Source organism: Lynx canadensis, chromosome A2, assembly GCF_007474595.2.
Source record: "Lynx canadensis isolate LIC74 chromosome A2, mLynCan4.pri.v2, whole genome shotgun sequence".
Taxonomy (NCBI): domain Eukaryota; kingdom Metazoa; phylum Chordata; class Mammalia; order Carnivora; family Felidae; genus Lynx; species Lynx canadensis.
This window is the reverse complement of record NC_044304.2, coordinates 123579489-123598211: the sequence shown is the minus strand read 5'-3', so window position 1 is coordinate 123598211 and position 18723 is coordinate 123579489. Positions and strand designations below refer to the sequence as shown.

Sequence of the window (18723 nt, the reverse complement as noted above, 5' to 3'; positions counted from 1 at the left end):
GCCATTGCCAGTTAATCTCAAAACTGGGGGAAATTTACAAGAAATATGGTTCTGGCATGTTAGAGGTCCCTAATTTTAGTGTCCTCATTAACTGAATAACCTATTAGGCACAGTGCCTACTAACTCATATCATTTGTCAAGCTTACATTTATTCCAATATAATTAATACACACTGATTCCCCTATAGATAATCTATTCTACACATTGACATCAAAACAATAGTTTTTAGGAAGTTGGGCAGGAAAAGCAAAGAGTAAGGGATGAATGATGGAGCCAATTTCCCAAGTTTCAAAAGAATTTGTCACCATCTTTCAAAAATAAAAGAACCATTGATTGGGTTCCCAAATTATATTATGTGTTGATCAATTCAAGAACAGCCTAATACTGCTGAGAAAAACCACAGAATAACAGGATTTTGAATAATCTTTCACTGAAAGGCCAAAGTTAAACATCATATTCCTTAAGAGAACTAGCAACGGTAGACATATTAACAGTGCTAGGCACTGTTTCTAATATATCAGGACCCACATTAAAACCACTGCTAAAGTCTAGGAATGGTCATAACAAATCTTTCAACCTTACAGCATAAAAGTCAGTTGATAATTTCTTTGTCTAACACCTAATAAAACTCATTCTTCCAAAATTGTGGAAAAGCTAAGCACAGTCCTCCCTTATTATAAAGTTTCCTGTTACAAAGTTGCATGGTTTACACATATGTTATACTTTATTATTTTTTTTAAAGCCCTCCTTATAACACCCTCTTTGTTGTAATGCTCAACATACTTTGCCTCCAGGCTAGATATATAATGAAAGCAAAATGAATTCAGACAGATTGTTGAGGAAAAATGTTAGTTTCATTTTAGTAGTCTTTCCAAAGTCTTTTTACTTTCCATGTAGCTTTTCATCATCTCAATGTTTTGTTCCCACTGAACCTTTTCCTTTTCTTTTTACATATTTCCTTTGGTAAATGAAAGATGATAGATTGTTAAAAACCAGTTTGTACTACCTTTGAAACAAGAACTTTTAATATACAACTCCTGCCTTCCAAAACCTTGTACAAATTTCATCTTTAAGACAATGAACTGTATAGGACTTAATCAACCAGCTGCAAAAAGCCATATGAAATCTTAATTTTCCATTCATACATTTTATATTCATAGTACTCTAAAATCATGAATATAACTTTCCAAATTAGTTTCTCAGTTATTGTTTCCATATTAAATAATACTGTCTTATTTTAGCAAAGATCTAGAAATGGTTTCTTATTCACAAATTTCAATGTAAGGAAATTTGGCTTTAAAACCCTGCTTGCTTTTAGCTTAGGCACAAATACAGTTGAAATTAATATAATATGGGAGGACTTATTCTGATATACCAAGCTTATCATTTCTGATATTCTAAATTAGGCAGAAGTGACTTAAGTTATGTACTGTATGAAATACTGATGGTGCAAATTTTAGATCTTCAGAAGTTTAAGAAGTATTACATATGATACCATTTTTCCATGCAAAGCATGCCCACTAATATAAGACCTCTATTCTTGCTATTTTTGAGTACTTAAAATTTTATAACAGTGAAAAAATTGAAAAAAATTAGCAATGTAATTTTTATATCATCCTACATATGTAAACACCCTAATTTTTATACTGTCCACATAAAGAATTATATAAGAATGTTCACAGCAATTTTATTCACATTAGTAGAAAACTGGAAACCACCCAAAGGTACATCAAAAAGATAATCTAATTAAAGTTTATTGCATATATTATTGCGTATATGTACACACACACACACACGTATGTCAATAGATAGATAGATAGATAGATAGATAGATAGATATCCTCTACCCAGAGTACTACTAATGTACTCTTAAAATAACTTTAACCTGGTAGTAGCCAAAAAACATTTGTTTTTCATATTAAGCATTAACGTATATCTCTACCCTGTGTTTTAGAATTTAAATCTGCAGGCAAGAGTTGCCAGATAGAATGAAAAAGGGTTACTGAATCAATTTAATTCAAGAAAGACTGGGGGGTAGAGGAGGATTGTTCATTTCCCATGGCAATAAGTTTTGTAGATGAATATTTTAAACTGTTGGAACATTTTATATCATAGTGTCATTTAAGTAAAGTAGTTTTATGGTAATCATTTTCCTTCTCAATTGAGTAAAATATTTAATAGCTCAGTTACTCCACTGTTAAGAAGGGAATCATGATGAAACATATATATATATATATATATAGATATATAGATATCAAAAATGGCTGTCAAATCCTATCAAAACTACCATATTTAACCTTTCTCTTGTCAAAGGCAGTCCTGACCACAAACATTTCCATAACACTTTTCCAGCCTTGGCATTCAGCCACCATGAAAGAAATTATTGTTTTTTTCAAACAACACTAAGAAACTTAAAATATTCTTTTTAGCCCTTCCCCTCTTAGCCACAGTAGGCAAGGAGACATTTAACCACCAATTTCTATAGCATATATATATATAGAAGGAATCAGAATTCACCTTTCAGGAAAAGTAACAACTTTAAATGATCACGTAAAAAATGAATTTGCAGACTACAGGGAACCCTCTTTATAACTTTCCCCCAGGAACTAAAGGTTTTATACAATGTAATATACAGGAAGACGCTATTTGAAAGTAACATTGTTTTATGGGTCTTGGACCAAAGATTTTATAAATGAATACCATATATATGAGAAAACCCAGCACAGGATGAGAATCAATCCTATTATCCCCTTGATCTTCCGACTTCTCACTGTGGATCCATAAAGGATCTTAAAAACAAATGAGGGACGTTCTCCAATATTATAAAACACCTACACTTTAATGCTTAGGCAAGGAATAGGAGCCAGCACGCCATAGGGATCCTTTTCTAACATTATTCTCTAACATTTCAACCATATCTGTTAGAAAATAAGGGCCATATGGTTCACTGGTGAGACAAGGGTTATCAAAACATTATCTGTTGATTCCCTATAAGAAAAATAGCATTAATCTTTTATTAGCACTAATATACCCATACAAAAAAGCAAGACTGTGTTCTGGCTGTTCATTCACCCCAGCTGAGCATATCAATTCACTCTCTGGATGACTATCAAAGAATCCAGACGGCTCTGGGAAGCACAGCCTCTCAGCAACCACATGTGGCCACTAATACATTTCCTTAGCAGACAAGAAAAAAAGCTTCAGTTTAGACAATTAGAAGTTATTTGAAGGCTGAGAATCTGATTATCTAGGGTTGCCTCAAGATGAGGCAAAAGGTGACTTACTTATTCTTCAGTTCACTGTTTTCTTTGGCGGGCTTTTTATTCCAAAGAATGCATGAATTTTTATTTATGTGACAATATAATCCCATACAAGCTTATAGAAGTCATTTGACGATTTAAAAAGTATTCCACCATGCTCGTATATATTATTAGTAAAATCTGTTCACCTCCTTTACTGACAATTACATCCAAACATACTGAACCTTTTATATACAGCATTTTCTTTCCACTTCAATCGCAAATGTGGGACTACTGTGCTATCAGACCTTTATAGTCCATACCATGCCCATATTATGTCTACAATCTAACTTTAAACTTTCCTTGATAAAAATTCTACTTTTCCGAAGTTTCATTAGGTGAAGAAAAGCAAAGTATAATAAGAGAAATGGAGGAATTCAAGGAAAATAAGCTCTCACAGGCACAGAGAGAAGAGAGATAAAGAGGGTTAGGGTTAAAGAGACAAAGAAATGTCTTTTATGCTAAATATCTAAGAATTTAAAGAATTATTAAAAACCAAAACCTTTTTTGATTTGTGAATATTATCATTAATACTCAATAATCCTGAATATCACATTTTATGCAAAAAAAAAAAACATATTGGTAACAAAAGGATGAATAATGTATAGAAACAAAACTCCAAATCGATGAAAAAGGTCAGTATTTCTACTGGTAAGCTTGGCCGGTATAAATACTGCCTCACTGGCATATGGGGAAATAATTTTGTGTAAAGGTGAATCCAGGAGGCCCAAGTACTCACCTCCACATTTACCACTAGGGTAACTACTATAACCCATGCACTGTAGCAGTTAGTCAACATGTGCTTGCTAAAGAAGAAAACAAAACTCAGAAGCTGATTAGAATGAGTGCACTGTGGTAACATTTGTTTCTGAAAAGTAACCTTGAAAACCTGATGTGTATAACATCAGTTCTGCCCAACCACATGTCTATTTTGGTTCATTCACTCAACAAATACTACTTATCCCACTATGTGCCAAGCACTGCACAAGACATTAGCACATGATGAACAAAAGAAATGGTCTCTGCCCTCATTAAGCTTACAGAAAAGCCACCCTCTCCTTCCTCTCAAAGAATTCACACAGACCTTCTTTCTGACTTGGAAGGCAGTCGAATAAGTGGTAATGTATTACAAGGAACATGAGCTTTGGAATCAGACAACTCTGGATTCAAAGCCTCTCTATGCCCAGGTATGATCTGCAGCAAGATCTTTATCTTATCTGAGTTTCTATTTCCCAATGTGGGAAATATTATTAAGTTACCTATCTTACAGGGTTAAATACAATAGCACAACATATAGGAGATAATAAACAGTAGCATTCTCTCCACACAGTCTTCTCTATAAATAAATATAAACATTCCTGCTAGAAGATCAATCCACAGGAGACAAAAACATTAAAACTCTGATGACAGAACTTTCTAAGCTTAGAGGAAACAGAATAAATTATACAGGAAAGGAACAATTTGACATTAAAATACACACACACAACATAAAACCCTAGAATAATATGGTGAAAAGACATTCACATCATGTACTTCATCTGTACTTTATCACATCATGTACAATAATCTGTACTAAATAAATAGCCCACACCATAAAAATAAAAGATTATCTATCCAGATGTCTACCAGCATCATCCAAACAATTGAACTGTTGAATCCACAAGAATTTTTATGATAAACATCCATTTTTCAAATCTGGCAGCCCAAGGACTATTTTCAAAAAACACTTTCAAAAATATAACACTGTGGATTAAACAAACAAGTAAATAAGCCAATGACAAAGCATAAGAAATATACACCAGCAGCAGTGAAACAAGGGAAAAGACCCAACCTCATCCCATATCTTCAAAAAATGATGATCATCAAGAAAAGTACGTTTCCAAGAATCTTCAGGGCTAGACTTTGTGCATTTTGTGAAGGTGCTAACTAGACTCCACTTAAAGAGGAGGGGTGATGAGGTCATGAATAACCAAAATTCTGAAAACCTTACTAAAATTCTCTAATTTAGAGAAAGATCCAGAGGGGATGTAGACAGCCTGGAGAAATCAAAATGCCCAGAAAAACAACTACCTTCACTACAGTCCCTTTCCATGAGATAAGAAAAATAAATTTTACCATGTTGGTGTTTTTGTGCAAAAATAAAGGTAACAGTAAAAGCCACAGACCATAAAAACAGCAGCCAGGTTAAAGATCTCCACAATGATGAGGAGTGGAAGACAGGCTAGAGATGGAAATGCCACATGAGGCTTCACACACACCCACAAGGAACCAGAATAAAAAGGGGGAAGGGGGTGACAGGAAGAAAGAAAGGGGGGAATGGAAATGGAGCCTGGTGAGATAGTCAAACAGAAGAAGGAGCAAATGGAGCTGACTCTGAGGAAACCTGGTGAGGAAGCCACAGAGAAGATCCAAAGTCTGAGAACATCCTCCCTACCTTCCAAGATAACAAGTTACAGACCATCCAGGTAGAGGGAACAGTGATTCAAGATACCTCAGAAAACCACAAAAGACAGGGCTGAAGCCAGATTGTCCAGGAAGGCTTCCATAGCCACAGATACCCCCTCCACCTCCTCTCCCATCCATACTTCCCCCACAGACAAGAAGCAGGCAGAGACACTGAGCCATATATAGCTCTCAAATCAGGGTGTGAAAAAGGAAAACAAACTTGTCTTTGACTGGTTGGGAGCAAAAGGAAGGAAAATTCACCAGCACCATAAAAAGCAAGCTGGCCCAGACAGAGTTGGCCAGGCTAGGATTGAGCAAGATAAAAAGAGATTGGCCTGGTAAATCCACAAACACAGTATAGGAAAATAGCAGGGAGAGTGACAGAGATAACATACAAACAATACATGGAAAGAAAACAAAACCTAGAGTCAGAAGAAAGTCCTCTGAAAACATTTCACACTACTGAGCAATTTAATAAATGTATGAATTAAACAAAACAAGAATCAATGACAGGGTGATACAGGAGGCTACAAAACTGAAACAAACAGAAACAAACAAAACCCTAGCAATATATACATATATATGAAATACAACATTATCATAATTGAGAGACAATTTGTTATCAACTGAGACATGGTTATGGTGTCATCTACCAAATCTCAAGTAATCAGTGGATGATCCACATAATACGACCAGGATGTAAAAGGAAAAGATCCAAAAAGGCCCTCAGAGATGACTTCATGTAAGGAAATCTCAAATTTCATTGAACAAAGTCATTTACAAGCGATGGTCCAAGTATACAGGCTGAAAACGGAACCTGAAAAGGCAAAGTAGCAAGAACAAGCAAAAGGCACTGATGACTAGCAGAAGTGCTATTATACATGCTCCCCATTAGTCCCAGAGTACTGACACAGGATACTCCCCATCAGTCCTGGAGTACTGATACAGGGTACTCCCCATTCTCCTGCAGACACTGTTACCAGACATCCTGAGCTGTGACTGGACATACCCTATGTGCAGCTCAAGAGGGCTTCCCCAGAATATAAAATGCGCAGAGGTTTAAAATCACTGTATGGTGGCACCTGGGTAACTCAGTCAGGTAAGCATCTGACTCTTGATTTCGACCCAGGTCATGATCTCACCCCTCGTGAATTTGGGCCTCCTTTGGGCTCTGTGTTGATAGCGTGGAGCCTGCTTGGGATTCCCTCGCTCCCTCTCTCTCTCTGCCCCTACCCTGCTTGTGCTCTCTAGCTCTCTCTCTCTCTCTCTCTCTCTCTCTCTCATAATAAATAAATATTTTAATTTTTTTTTAATGTTTATTTATTTTTGAAGGAGAGACAGAATGTGAGCTGGGGAAGAGCAGAGAGAAAGGGAGACACAGAATTCAAAGGAGGTTCCAGGCTTTGAGCTGTCAGTACCCAGGTACCCCAATAAATAAACATTTTTAATTAATTAATTGATTAATTAAAATCACTGTATAAAAATTACTTGCCATTTTAAAGGAAAGGCTAGTTTGGGGCGCACCTGGGTGGCTCAATTGGTTAAGCATCCAACTTTCGCTCAGGTCATGATTTCACAGCTCATGGGTTCGAGCCCCTCGTCAGGCACTATACTAACAGCTCACAGCCTGGAGCCTGCTTCGGATTCTGTGTCTCCCTTGCTCTGCCCCTCCCCTGCTCACGCTCTCACTTTCTCAAAAAAATAAATAAAACTTAAAAAAAAAAAATTGACAGGTGAAATATATCCATCACCAAATATTTGGGAATATCATATACCATGCTATTTTTTCCATTTATAGCTAAACACAAGTAATATGAGGTTTTTTTCTGTTTGCTAGTAAATCCATCATGTTTTCAACTGATACAAACTGAAGACCAATATTTAACAAATTCTTCAACTGACTCCAAGATGTTATAGTCGTATGAAGTAAAAGCTTTGCTAAGAAATATGTCTATTTCACATATTTATTGCCATTACTTACATACATCCCATATCATATAGCACCAGACTTCCCATGATAAACATATTTTTTCAATGATAGTGCCATTTTGATGGTGAGATAGTTAAATTCCAGAAATATAAAATTACTCTGGGTTAACTAAGGTTGAAATATTCTATGTTATAGTCTACACTGATATGTAATCAGTGGTTCTATTTAGGAGATAGTGCTAAATCATTTTTTTCTCCTGTCTACAGGTTCATATGTTTAGAATATTCCCTTATGAACATGATTACTTTTATAATAAAAGTATATACATTTTGGTGTGGAGAGCATTGAAAGAGAAAAAGATGAAGTAAAAATCATGCCCTACATCATTTCGAGTTTCAATTTATCTATAAAGAACTTGGAACATGCCACCAAATCTAACATGGACTAAACCCAGAACTAAAAACGTGACAAATGACCTTGAAATGCATTCAATTAAATGAAACTGCAACAAATCTCTAAATACGAACAAACATTCGGAGCAATTATCCCCTACAGTGTGGCCAGAATGAGACTGCATGCAGCCCAAAGCAGAGCACTCTTCAACTGCTCATCCCCTGCCTCCTCCAGTCCACAAACACCTTTCAAATCACCACTGCTTGCCTCTTCTGTCACTTCTAAAAGAGCACCCCAGGAAGGCTCTAGGAGAGAATGTGAAGGCAAAAGGAAGATGGACATTTACAGTGTATTGGCTCCCCAGCACCTCTTTTGCCCTATTCAGTTAATGTTACATACATTGGTTAAAGGTGGCCGCTATATATTGGCCCCTTGTTTAGTACCTCACAGCAGGCTGGTCATGAATGTGAACTCAAAGCCCCACTTTGGGTGTACAGGTAACTTAAAAATAAAATCTTTAAAAGAAAAGGATCTTTTTAACCAAAGGCAAGGCTGGAAAGTGAAAAGAAGCACACCCAATGGAAAAGCAAAATAGTGGCATATACAGAAATTGAGTGGTATTGGTTTTTTATGGTAACATTTCTTTAAATCTTGAGTTGTCTGTTACCCAGTAAGCTCAAAATATAAACATCTCTATGAAAACCAAAAATTTATAATCAAGAAAACTAATTTTTAAAATTAGAGCAGCCCATAAATAGCAATATTATACAATTTAAAATCTGTTAAGAGGGGCGCCTGGGTGGCGCAGTCGGTTAACCGTCCGACTTCAGCCAGGTCACGATCTCGCGGTCCGTGAGTTCGAGCCCCGCGTCGGGCTCTGGGCTGATGGCTCAGAGGCTGGAGCCTGTTTCCGATTCTGTGTCTCCCTCTCTCTCTGCCCCTCCCCCGTTCATGCTCTGTCTCTCTCTGTCCCAAAAATAAATAAACGTTGAAAGAAAAAAATAAAAAAAATTTAAAAAAAAAAATAAAAATAAAAAAATAAAATCTGTTAAGAGATACAAATATCAAAGCATTATGTTATACACATGAAACTAACATAACATTGTATGTCAACTGTACCTCAATTTAAAAATCTGCTAACAGGGTAGATCTCATGTTAATTGTTCTTACCACAGTAAAATTATAGGTAGGCTGATAGGTAGGTAGACAGATAGATAGATAGATAGATAGAAAGAAAGAAAGAAAGAAAGAAAGCCAAAAAATTAGAGTAAAGAAGCAAAAAATGTCAGAGAAGGGTAAAAATTGAAGAAAGAACCAGATAGTGCTGATAATCTCTACTGAAGTATTAAAAAGCCTTTTTCCCATAAACCACAAATTCATTATGAAGAGAAGACAAAAATTCAACATGACTATAAAGCACCAATTATGTGATAAGAAATAAAATTTTAAAGAACTGGCCCATCATAATCCAAACAGCATAATTTTTCAAATAAAAATATATTCAAGTTAATTTTTTCAACAAAAGATTATGGAAGGCATTTTGTTCATCAGATCAAGGTTCCATCCTACCTCCTCAAAGATTTCTCCCTCCTTATAAAACCTTTTCCCCTCCAGCTGTGGCCGTATCATTCTCTTACCCTTCTTTTACCTCTTCACAGAACAGCTTTCCTTTGTGATTTCCATTTCTTTTCTATGAAGTCCTCATTCTGAGGCAACTGGACCAGTGTGCCCATCCTTTTGTTAAAACTGTTCTCCCAAAGATCACCAATGACCTCCAAGCAGCTAAACCCAGTATTTTCTTTTCAACACTCCAGCTGCTTAACCTCTGACTCTCCTGACTCCCACCTCTTGAAACTCTCTTCCCTCTCCTTTCATGACATGCTCTGTCTCTCCATTTATATCTCTTAATCTCTTGTGTTACTTCATCTCCTATCCCTACCCTTAAATTTGTCATACTTAATAAACATAGTCATACTATGTTTCTATCTATCTGTCTCTAGAGCACTATATCCTCCATTAAAATCAGCTGGCAGCAAGGGGCACCTGGGTGGCTCAGTTGGTTAAGCGTCCAACTCAACTGGAGGTTTCAGCTCAGGTCATGATCTCATGGTTCATGAGTTCAAGCCCCACACTGGGCTCTATGCTGATAGCACGGAGCCTGCTAGGGATTCTCTCTCTGCCTCTTTCTCTGCCCCACCCCTGTTCATGTTCTCTCTCTCTCTCAAAATAAAAGAACATTAAAGAAAATTTTTTTTAATCAGCTGGTAGCAAAAGAAGATAATTTTGCCTTACCGAAGGCTTTAAACTATAGGTAAGAAAGTCCATTTAGTAGCATGAAAATGCCAAGGTTTTTTAAAGCAAAATAATTTTTAAGTGCTCCAAAGTCTGAAAAATAATCTTCTCAAGAGGAACAAACTATCCCAGAGAGAATCTGAATGGCTCAGCCTATGAGCAATGAAAGCTTTATACTGAAAACTATGAAACTGTTCATTTATAGGAAACTGGGGCTAGTGACCTCTAGATTAAAGTGGATAAAAATGAAGAGCTGAAATAAAATAGGTAACAGCACATTCCCTCACCTTTAAGTACTGCCCTCCCCATACACAAATACATACATGCACACATATTTATTCAGCCTAAGGAAGCTGCACCTTCCTCAAGGCTTCAGTTTAACTTCGTACATATCCATCTTTATTACAACTTACCTCATTATATCATAGCTAATTCTTAGTCTTTATTGTACCCAACATTGTGAGCTTCCTGAGAACTTAAACTGTCTTTTATTCATCTTTCTATTCCAGTAAACTAGTACAGTGCCTGGGTACTCAAAAGACTCTCAGTAAATACACATTGGATGGATGGATGGATGGATGGATGGATAGATGGATGAATGGATGGATGGAGGAAGAAAGATGATGCAAGGAAGAACTAACACCAGACTTTCTCTAGTCCCTGAAAGTCCCCATACATCTCTAATAAATCAACTATTTCTTTTCAACGTCCCTTTCACACACTTGAAAGAGCAATATACATTATAAGGCTTGTCAACTTGTCCCAGCTCTACAGGACAAATTTGTGGTAACTGAGCAAGTAAACTAACTATAGGTCCCTAAATCATATTATGAGAAAAGGAAGTTTTAGCTCAAATATCTTGATGGTAGCAAGATACATCACATAAACTAGATAAAGTATCTTATTTTACTAAGCTAAGTATTTGCAATTGTTGACCTCAAAACAGTAACATTCTTTCTTCACTCTACCACTGGCATTCTGTCAGTCAATATTAATGCTGTCCTTTTCCGAATACTATTCTGAATTGGCAAGCTTATCTTAACTAGGTAAAGTACCATATCAACAACCAATGGAAGTTGAAGTGACATAATGAAACTAAAGCAGAGGAAAATCTGGCAGGGATATCCTTTATTCCTTTTTTCAAAAACAAGTAGAGTTCAAATTACTGAATCAAATAAATTCCATCAATGTTAATAACATATTTTTAGATCAATTCAAATCCACCTTTTCAAAACTAATTTAATATATTTCCAAACTGTAATTTGATTGTCCATGCTTATACCACTCACTAAATTTTGCAAGCATTAATTTGTCATTATTATAAAAGGCAAAGATAAACTACCATTTTTTTAAACTACCATTTTTATAAAAACCCAAAGTCATTCCCTCAAAACAGTACTTTAGATTTAGAGAAACTATAAAAATTCTTTAATTCCAAGCACATCTCCCACATCCTTTTGTGTTAAAAAAAAAAAAAAAAAAAAAAAAAGGATCCAATATAGTCTTTGTTATCAGTCACTTCCCCTAAAAAGTACAATATGGAAAGAATTTTAACTTAAATTCTGGAATGGTATGTAGTAGTCTGAATAATGGAAGATATTAAGCATATATTCTTTAACTAGTTCATAAAACTAGATTTCCTATTTCTTTACCATTTTTTTCTCATTAATAGACATTGCATGTAGCTTGAGGTAAAGCCAAGCCTTACCGCATCAAATGAATGCACCTTTTGAGTTTTTGCAAATGTATTCAGGGTGTTTTTGAAAGATTTTCTTAATGAACGAGCAAACAAAAAAAGGTTAAAGAAAAACAGTAATGACTCTTTTGCTAATTTCAAATCATATATTACCCTCCCATATATAATCTCTCTTATTATTGTGGAGCAGGGGGAGGACTTTTCTTAGAAACCAAAGCACCAAACCAAAAAATCAAACTGAAAAAGCAAGTACCTGAAACGGCAGTTACTCAATATGTTTTCCATAATCTATGAAGAATCAAAGTTATGCACTAACTTCAGCCAAACCAAAATACACCCCTTTCTGATAGGAAAGTTTTTTTTCTAATTTAGGAAGGTTAATTTACTCACAGTCCAGACAAGGAAGAAGTTTAGTATGGTTAACACTACAAGATTCTAGAAGCAGAGTCTGAGTTAGAATCTTTCCTCTACCACTTGCTTAGTATATCTTAAGTTATTCAACCTGCAAAGTACTTAGAACATATAGAACAGTACTCGGTAGATCCAGAGCAGCAACATATCTCTAGATCTCTGAGACTTGGCATCAACGAAGAAAGTTTCAGAAATTCAAACTCTCCAATTACAAACTTAAAGAGTTAGAACCTGAATTTCTATCAAGATTCCATTATGATTCAAATGCAACTTCAAGTTCAAGAAGCACAGCTAGAAAGCATTTTCAATTTATATTCTAAGATATCACTTATTATAATTAAAATTTTTAAAAACTACTTCATTACTTTTCTGCAACATGAAGGAGTTACATTTATTTTTTTAATGCTTTTTTTTTTTTTGATAGTGAGCAAGACAGGGAAGGAGAGAGACAGAGATAGAGAAAAGATAGAGAAGAGAGAGAGACAGAGAGACAGAGAGACAGAGAGAGAGAGAGAGAGAGAAATCCCAGGCAGGCTCTGTGTTGAAGGCACAGAGCCCAATTGGGGCTTGAGCTCACGAACCATGAGATCATGACCTGAGCCGAAATCAAGAGTCGGACGCTTAACGGACTGAGTCATCCAGGCGCCCCAGAAGTTACATTTATTTTTAATAAAAGGCAAAGTATTATTTGGGCTCAAAATTCCTCCATTGGTGATCTCTTAGCAAACTTTATTTAAAGGAGGAACCAACTAAAGTCCGAGGTTGTACAGGACTGCCATCTAGTGGTAGTTCATTCTGGTGCACATGCAAAATAAACTCACTCTGCCTTGCCATACCTTATAAACACATTTGTTTAAAATGGGGCCAGGGTTTCTTCTTGCCTAATTCCTTTCTTGAGGACTACTGACATGATTCCACAACTAAATTCCACAAGAAGGCATCTTAAATACAGAGGAAGATAGAAGACAAAAATTTTTTTAAGTTTCCTTTTTTAAATTCAGATCAACTCTAGGGAGGTTTTCAAATTAAAAGATTGACCCACTCAATCCTGGAAAAGAGCATATTAGGCACACACAGTTATGACAGGCTTAGAAAATGGGCTTCGTTTTGAAATGTGAATACCTTGGAGTCACTTTTACTTTCTTCCTTTTAACTTCTGTACTTTTTACAATTTATTTATATCATATTTGCTGGGGGAAGTTTTCAGATTGAGAAAAAAAATTATATAACCTTCTGACTCAATCTCCACTTCCACATTCTATCCTAAGGAAATAATGAGAAATGTGGACAAAGAATTATGTACAAAGTTGTACAATTCAGCAATCTTAGTAACTTCATAATTACCCACTAAATCTATGCATCAAAACTTACCTAGTCATTCTCCCCTATTACTCATTTAGACCAGTTCTAATTTATACACACACACACACACACACACACACACACACACACATATATACATACACACACATACACACACAAAAGGAAGGAAGGAATGACAAAAAGAGGAAAGAAATAAATATATGGTAACTTGATATGATTTTTCTATTTTCTATACTTTGGATCATTTCCCAATATACATCCCTGTAAGTCACATATCAGCATCCAAGAATATTTTCGTGGTTCTCAATAACCAACCTCCTTTAAGAGTGTTGTGTCATTTTACATATATAGGATATACAGACTGTACTATCACCTCTCTAGCATCAGATTTTATCCCATGGCTAATTTTTTTAACAGTGCTATTGAGACACATTTTATATACCACCTCTTTAAAGTATACAGCTTAAGTAATTAGGATATTTACAGAACTGTACAACCATCAGCATAATCTAATTTTGGAACATTTGCATCATCCCAAAAAGAAATCTTGTACCCATTAATAGTAACCCCCTATTACCTCTGCCAACCTCCCAATATGGCTAATTTTTACTAATTTACCAACCCCACTATTTTTTCATATTTTCTTGTAGATGCCTCAGTGATATTACATAAGTGTTTCAAACCCATTAAATGGAATATCTAATTCTGCTACTCAGACATTTCTTTGTTTCAAATTGTGAAATGATCTGCTTAACCATAGGAAAGTAAAGCATGTCAGAATATCCTGTTTTTTCAAAAGGTATTTTTTAAAATTTTTTTTAAGATTTCTTCATTTTTCAGAGACAGAGAGAGAGAGAGAGAGAGCATAAGCGGGGGAGGGGCAGAGAGAAAGGAAGACACAGAATCTGAAACAGACTCCAGGCTCTGAGCTATCTGCACAGAGCCCAATACGAGGCCCAAACTCATGGACCGAGAGATCATGACCCGAGCCAAAGTCAGATACCCAACGGACTGAGCCACCCAGGCACCCCTCAAAAGGTATTTTTTAAGTGTAAGGCATAATTTAAGAACTAAGAGAGGTATCATATAAGCACAAAGTCATACATCCGTTTCTAAACTAGTAGCAACTATCGTTACTTTGGAAGACCATTATTAAATCCAGCAAAAATGTCACACAAAAGCAAGGAATCCCTTTTTACTTATTTAAAACTTTATTTTAATTGGGTTAACTTGATCTGATTTAAAAAAAAAATACAGTGCAATCGATATAACATTTGATTTGTGGTCTAAAGAACTGTCTTGTTGGGGTGCCTGGGTGGCTCAGTCGGTTAAGCGGCCGACTTCAGCTCAGGTCATGATCTCATGGTCCGTGAGTTCGAGCCCCGTGTCAGGCTCTGTGCTGACAGCTCAGAGCATGGTGCCTGCTTCTGTTTCTGTGTCTCCCTCTCTCTCTGCCCCTCCCCCATTCACACTCTGTCTCTCCCTGCCTTTCAAAAATGAATAAATGTTAAAAAAATTTTTTTAAAAGAATTGTCTTGTTGCTATCAAAAAAATTAAAACTTTCATTTAGCCAAAGCACTTTTTTATCATATCATAATTTTTTGGACCCCCGATGCAGAGAATTTAGCAATTTGCCTTTTAAAGATTTAGTAGGAAAAAAAAAAGATTTAGTAGGAGGAAAATAATTGAAACAATTTATTAAACAATAGAGACCTAGGTCCCTTGATCATGTCAGACATCTTGTTTAAAGAACAGTGAAAATCAGTTCTAACAGCTGAGGTTAGGAAGGGATACTTCACTGATAAAAGTTAGCCTCTCATCAAATTATAGCTCTTTCCCCTCTTCATCCAACTCTGGACATCTTCCATATTCCTTAAACAATCCAAACATTCCTATTACTCAACTTAAGCAATTCTGCAATCCAGCCAAGTGTTTTGTTTCATATCACTTTATGCAAAATATTTATTTGTACACCACCACCTGAAATGTTCCTGTTAATTGATATGCTCAAATTCATTCTTCCTCACCTTTACCTCTATGTATGAAAAGAATTGAATTCACACAAATGAAGGATACTTCCAAAATAGTTGTTTTTTTCACATCACTAAAGACAGATCTAACACAGATCATTTTTAATACAATGATTAAACAATAAACTCATAAAAAATATGAGCTCAGAAAGAGCTAAAATATTATGAAATCCCTAGTTCATGTTCCACATGTGCCACACACACATACACACACAAAACCACACAGGTAAGTGTCACTACCTGGTTTCCTGTCCTCACTCCAGTACCAGCAGCTTCTCTATGACCTTGTCACAGTGAAGTGAGAGGAGCTAGGTGGTAAATAAAAACCCTCCCGTGCCAACAGTAACAGTGTACCCAAGCAAGCATCAAGCCCTAGTAACTCAGGAAGTTCTGGGATTAGGGTGGGCAGGCTGTAGGTGGCTGCATGCTACTTAGAAAAAGATACCCCCAAGGTGGGAGGAACCCAACCTCACTGGTAAATATAATGCTGTTGTGAAATTTAAAAAGGCACCCCTCCTCTGGAGAGGTTTATTCCTGGCCAAGGCACATGGCTTGATGAGCAGGATCAGGTCTGCATTTCAGTCTCCACTTATCCTTAGTCCAGGTGCCCTCGTGCACAACCAGCACAACCACCAGCACAACCCTGGTTGTGGCCCTGGAGGTGGGTGAGGTGGGGAGAGTGTTCTTTCTGCAGCTTCACCCTGCCTATCACAAGTAGGAGAGGGACTCTATCAGTGAGATTAACCCTTCTTCCACTGAGAGAGGCAATCACACAGTTTACCCAAAAAACCTCAATTTCAGTCAGCTCATGATATGAAGACAAAATTTGATGAAAAGACACTTTTAGAAATATCTCTGTAGACCATACAAAAATGACTATGTGAAAATCAAACACATTTGTTGTTTAATGTTTTCTTTCTTCGTTATTTTGCTTGACCATTTGAATATAGGGGTTTCAATAAACTATGTTTAACTGAGATTTCATACCTCGTGATCCTCCATTTTTATATGGCCAAAACCCAAAATCTGGTACTTGCAATAGCATACTCAAGATTAATGCAAATTACCTTTTACACCACCAAATGATCCATAAGTCATATTGCAGGCTGTTCTCTGAAGATTATGTTCATACATTAATTTGATCTGATATTGGTTCCCATGTTCCACATTACCCAAGGTTCCTAAGGAGGAAAAATTAAAGAATTGCTTTGTTATTTGTTTACATTAAAAGTATTAATTTCCTCTCATCCTCTATACCATCTTTAAGTAATTCAATTTCAGTGAAATTTAAAATGAAAAAGCACTAAAACAATATGTATTACAAACAATTAGCACACTGATGATATAGAGTGCCAGCACAGTTAAAACAATTTCAGTCTTGGCTAGATTACATCATTAGATGAAATACTACCATGGATGACATTTATTATCTATTTCCATTTTATCTGAGTAAAGTATAATTATTTAAATAAAAACAAAACCATCCAATTTCAGTTCCGAAATAAATGAGGTTAAGTTCCTTATACTTAAACAATAGAGCAAAGTCATGATTCAAAGTGTCTTAGAAAAAATTCCCCACACTTTCAAGCAATTCAGTTTCCTGTCCAAACTCTCAAAATACTCAAGCCCCTAGTACAGTATATTCTAATTTAATGAAGAGATATTCTAAGTTTGCCTTAACAAGTAAATAGGATAATATGTTTTATTTGAAGACTGTGAAGAATCTCCTTCAAAACAAAGAGAAATACTTTCTCTGCATTTAATAGATCATATGTGCTATATTCACTCTCTGTTTCTTTCCAAGTTTGAAAAGATTCTTTAGGGGCGCCTGGGTGGCTTGGTCGGTTAAGCGTCCGACTTCAGCTCAGGTCATGATCTCATGGTCCGTGAGTTCGAGCCCCGCGTTGGGCTCTGTGCTGACAGCTCGGAGCCTGGAGCCTGTTTCAGATTCTGTGTCTCCCTCTCTCTCTGCCCCTCCCCTGTTCATGCTCTGTCTCTCTCTCTGTCTCAAAGATAAATAAACATTAAAAAAAAAAAAAGAAAAGAAAAGATTCTTTATCCATATTTTACACTCTGGTTGTTAGGTTTTCTAGAGTAGTTTACAGTTGGAGCTATACCCCAGTAATCAGGCAAGAACATTACAGTTAAAAGAGGTGATAGAAAGAAAAAAGATTCAGAATGCAACTGTTTCCATTAAGAAGCATCTTTGTCTTTCATTCAAAAATGGAAAATTTAAAGAAAAATTTTAAATATAAAGCAGTCCCCAAACTGGATACTAGATCAGTAAAACAATCTAAGAATGTCTGTATGTACATATGTGCATACATATTTATACATGAGCATTTATTTGTTCTTGCCCAAAAGGATTTACCAATGTACATGGAGGTTGTAAGTACCAAAATATTTCTATTTCCATTTTAGAAGTCAGGCACACTAAGTTCAAAAACAGTTTGAGAAATTTCCCCCCAAATCACACAGCTGATAAAGGACAAAGTACTCAAACTAAGTCTTTATTAGAGTTAGCACTATATATCCTGGTACTTAGTTGTCCATCATTTCACAACTTTCAAACTTTCAAAAAATTTGGTAAGCTAATGACAATTTCCCTAAATAAACCAGCCATCAAAAACATCATTTCCACCTCCACCTTTCTCAACCTGGCTTCTTCTTCATTTGGAAGGTGAAGGGTTGAAAGAGAAAACGAATAAGGGAGGATTTCATGGAGAAAAATCACTTCTACTCAGATCTATGCCCCTGAGAATGGTAACAACAGACCTAACAAACCAACAGAATAAGAAAGAAAGAAAAAGACTCAAATTTGCCAGCTAACCCTGATAGGAGATGAAAGCTTTGTGGAATCTAAATGGCAGCAAAATCAGTAAGGTCCAGGGAAACTGAGGGGTA

At 36.0% G+C, this 18723-nt stretch overlaps 1 protein-coding gene across 1 annotated transcript in view; it reads right to left on the bottom strand.

The window, feature by feature from the left end:
* Positions 1-18723, bottom strand: part of BBS9 (Bardet-Biedl syndrome 9) — a 456168-nt gene that overhangs the window by 402439 nt on the left and 35006 nt on the right. The window contains exon 5 of the mRNA XM_032592426.1: positions 16887-17000. Within this exon, the coding sequence (XP_032448317.1) occupies positions 16887-17000 (114 nt within the window). The remainder of the gene's footprint in view (positions 1-16886; positions 17001-18723) is intronic.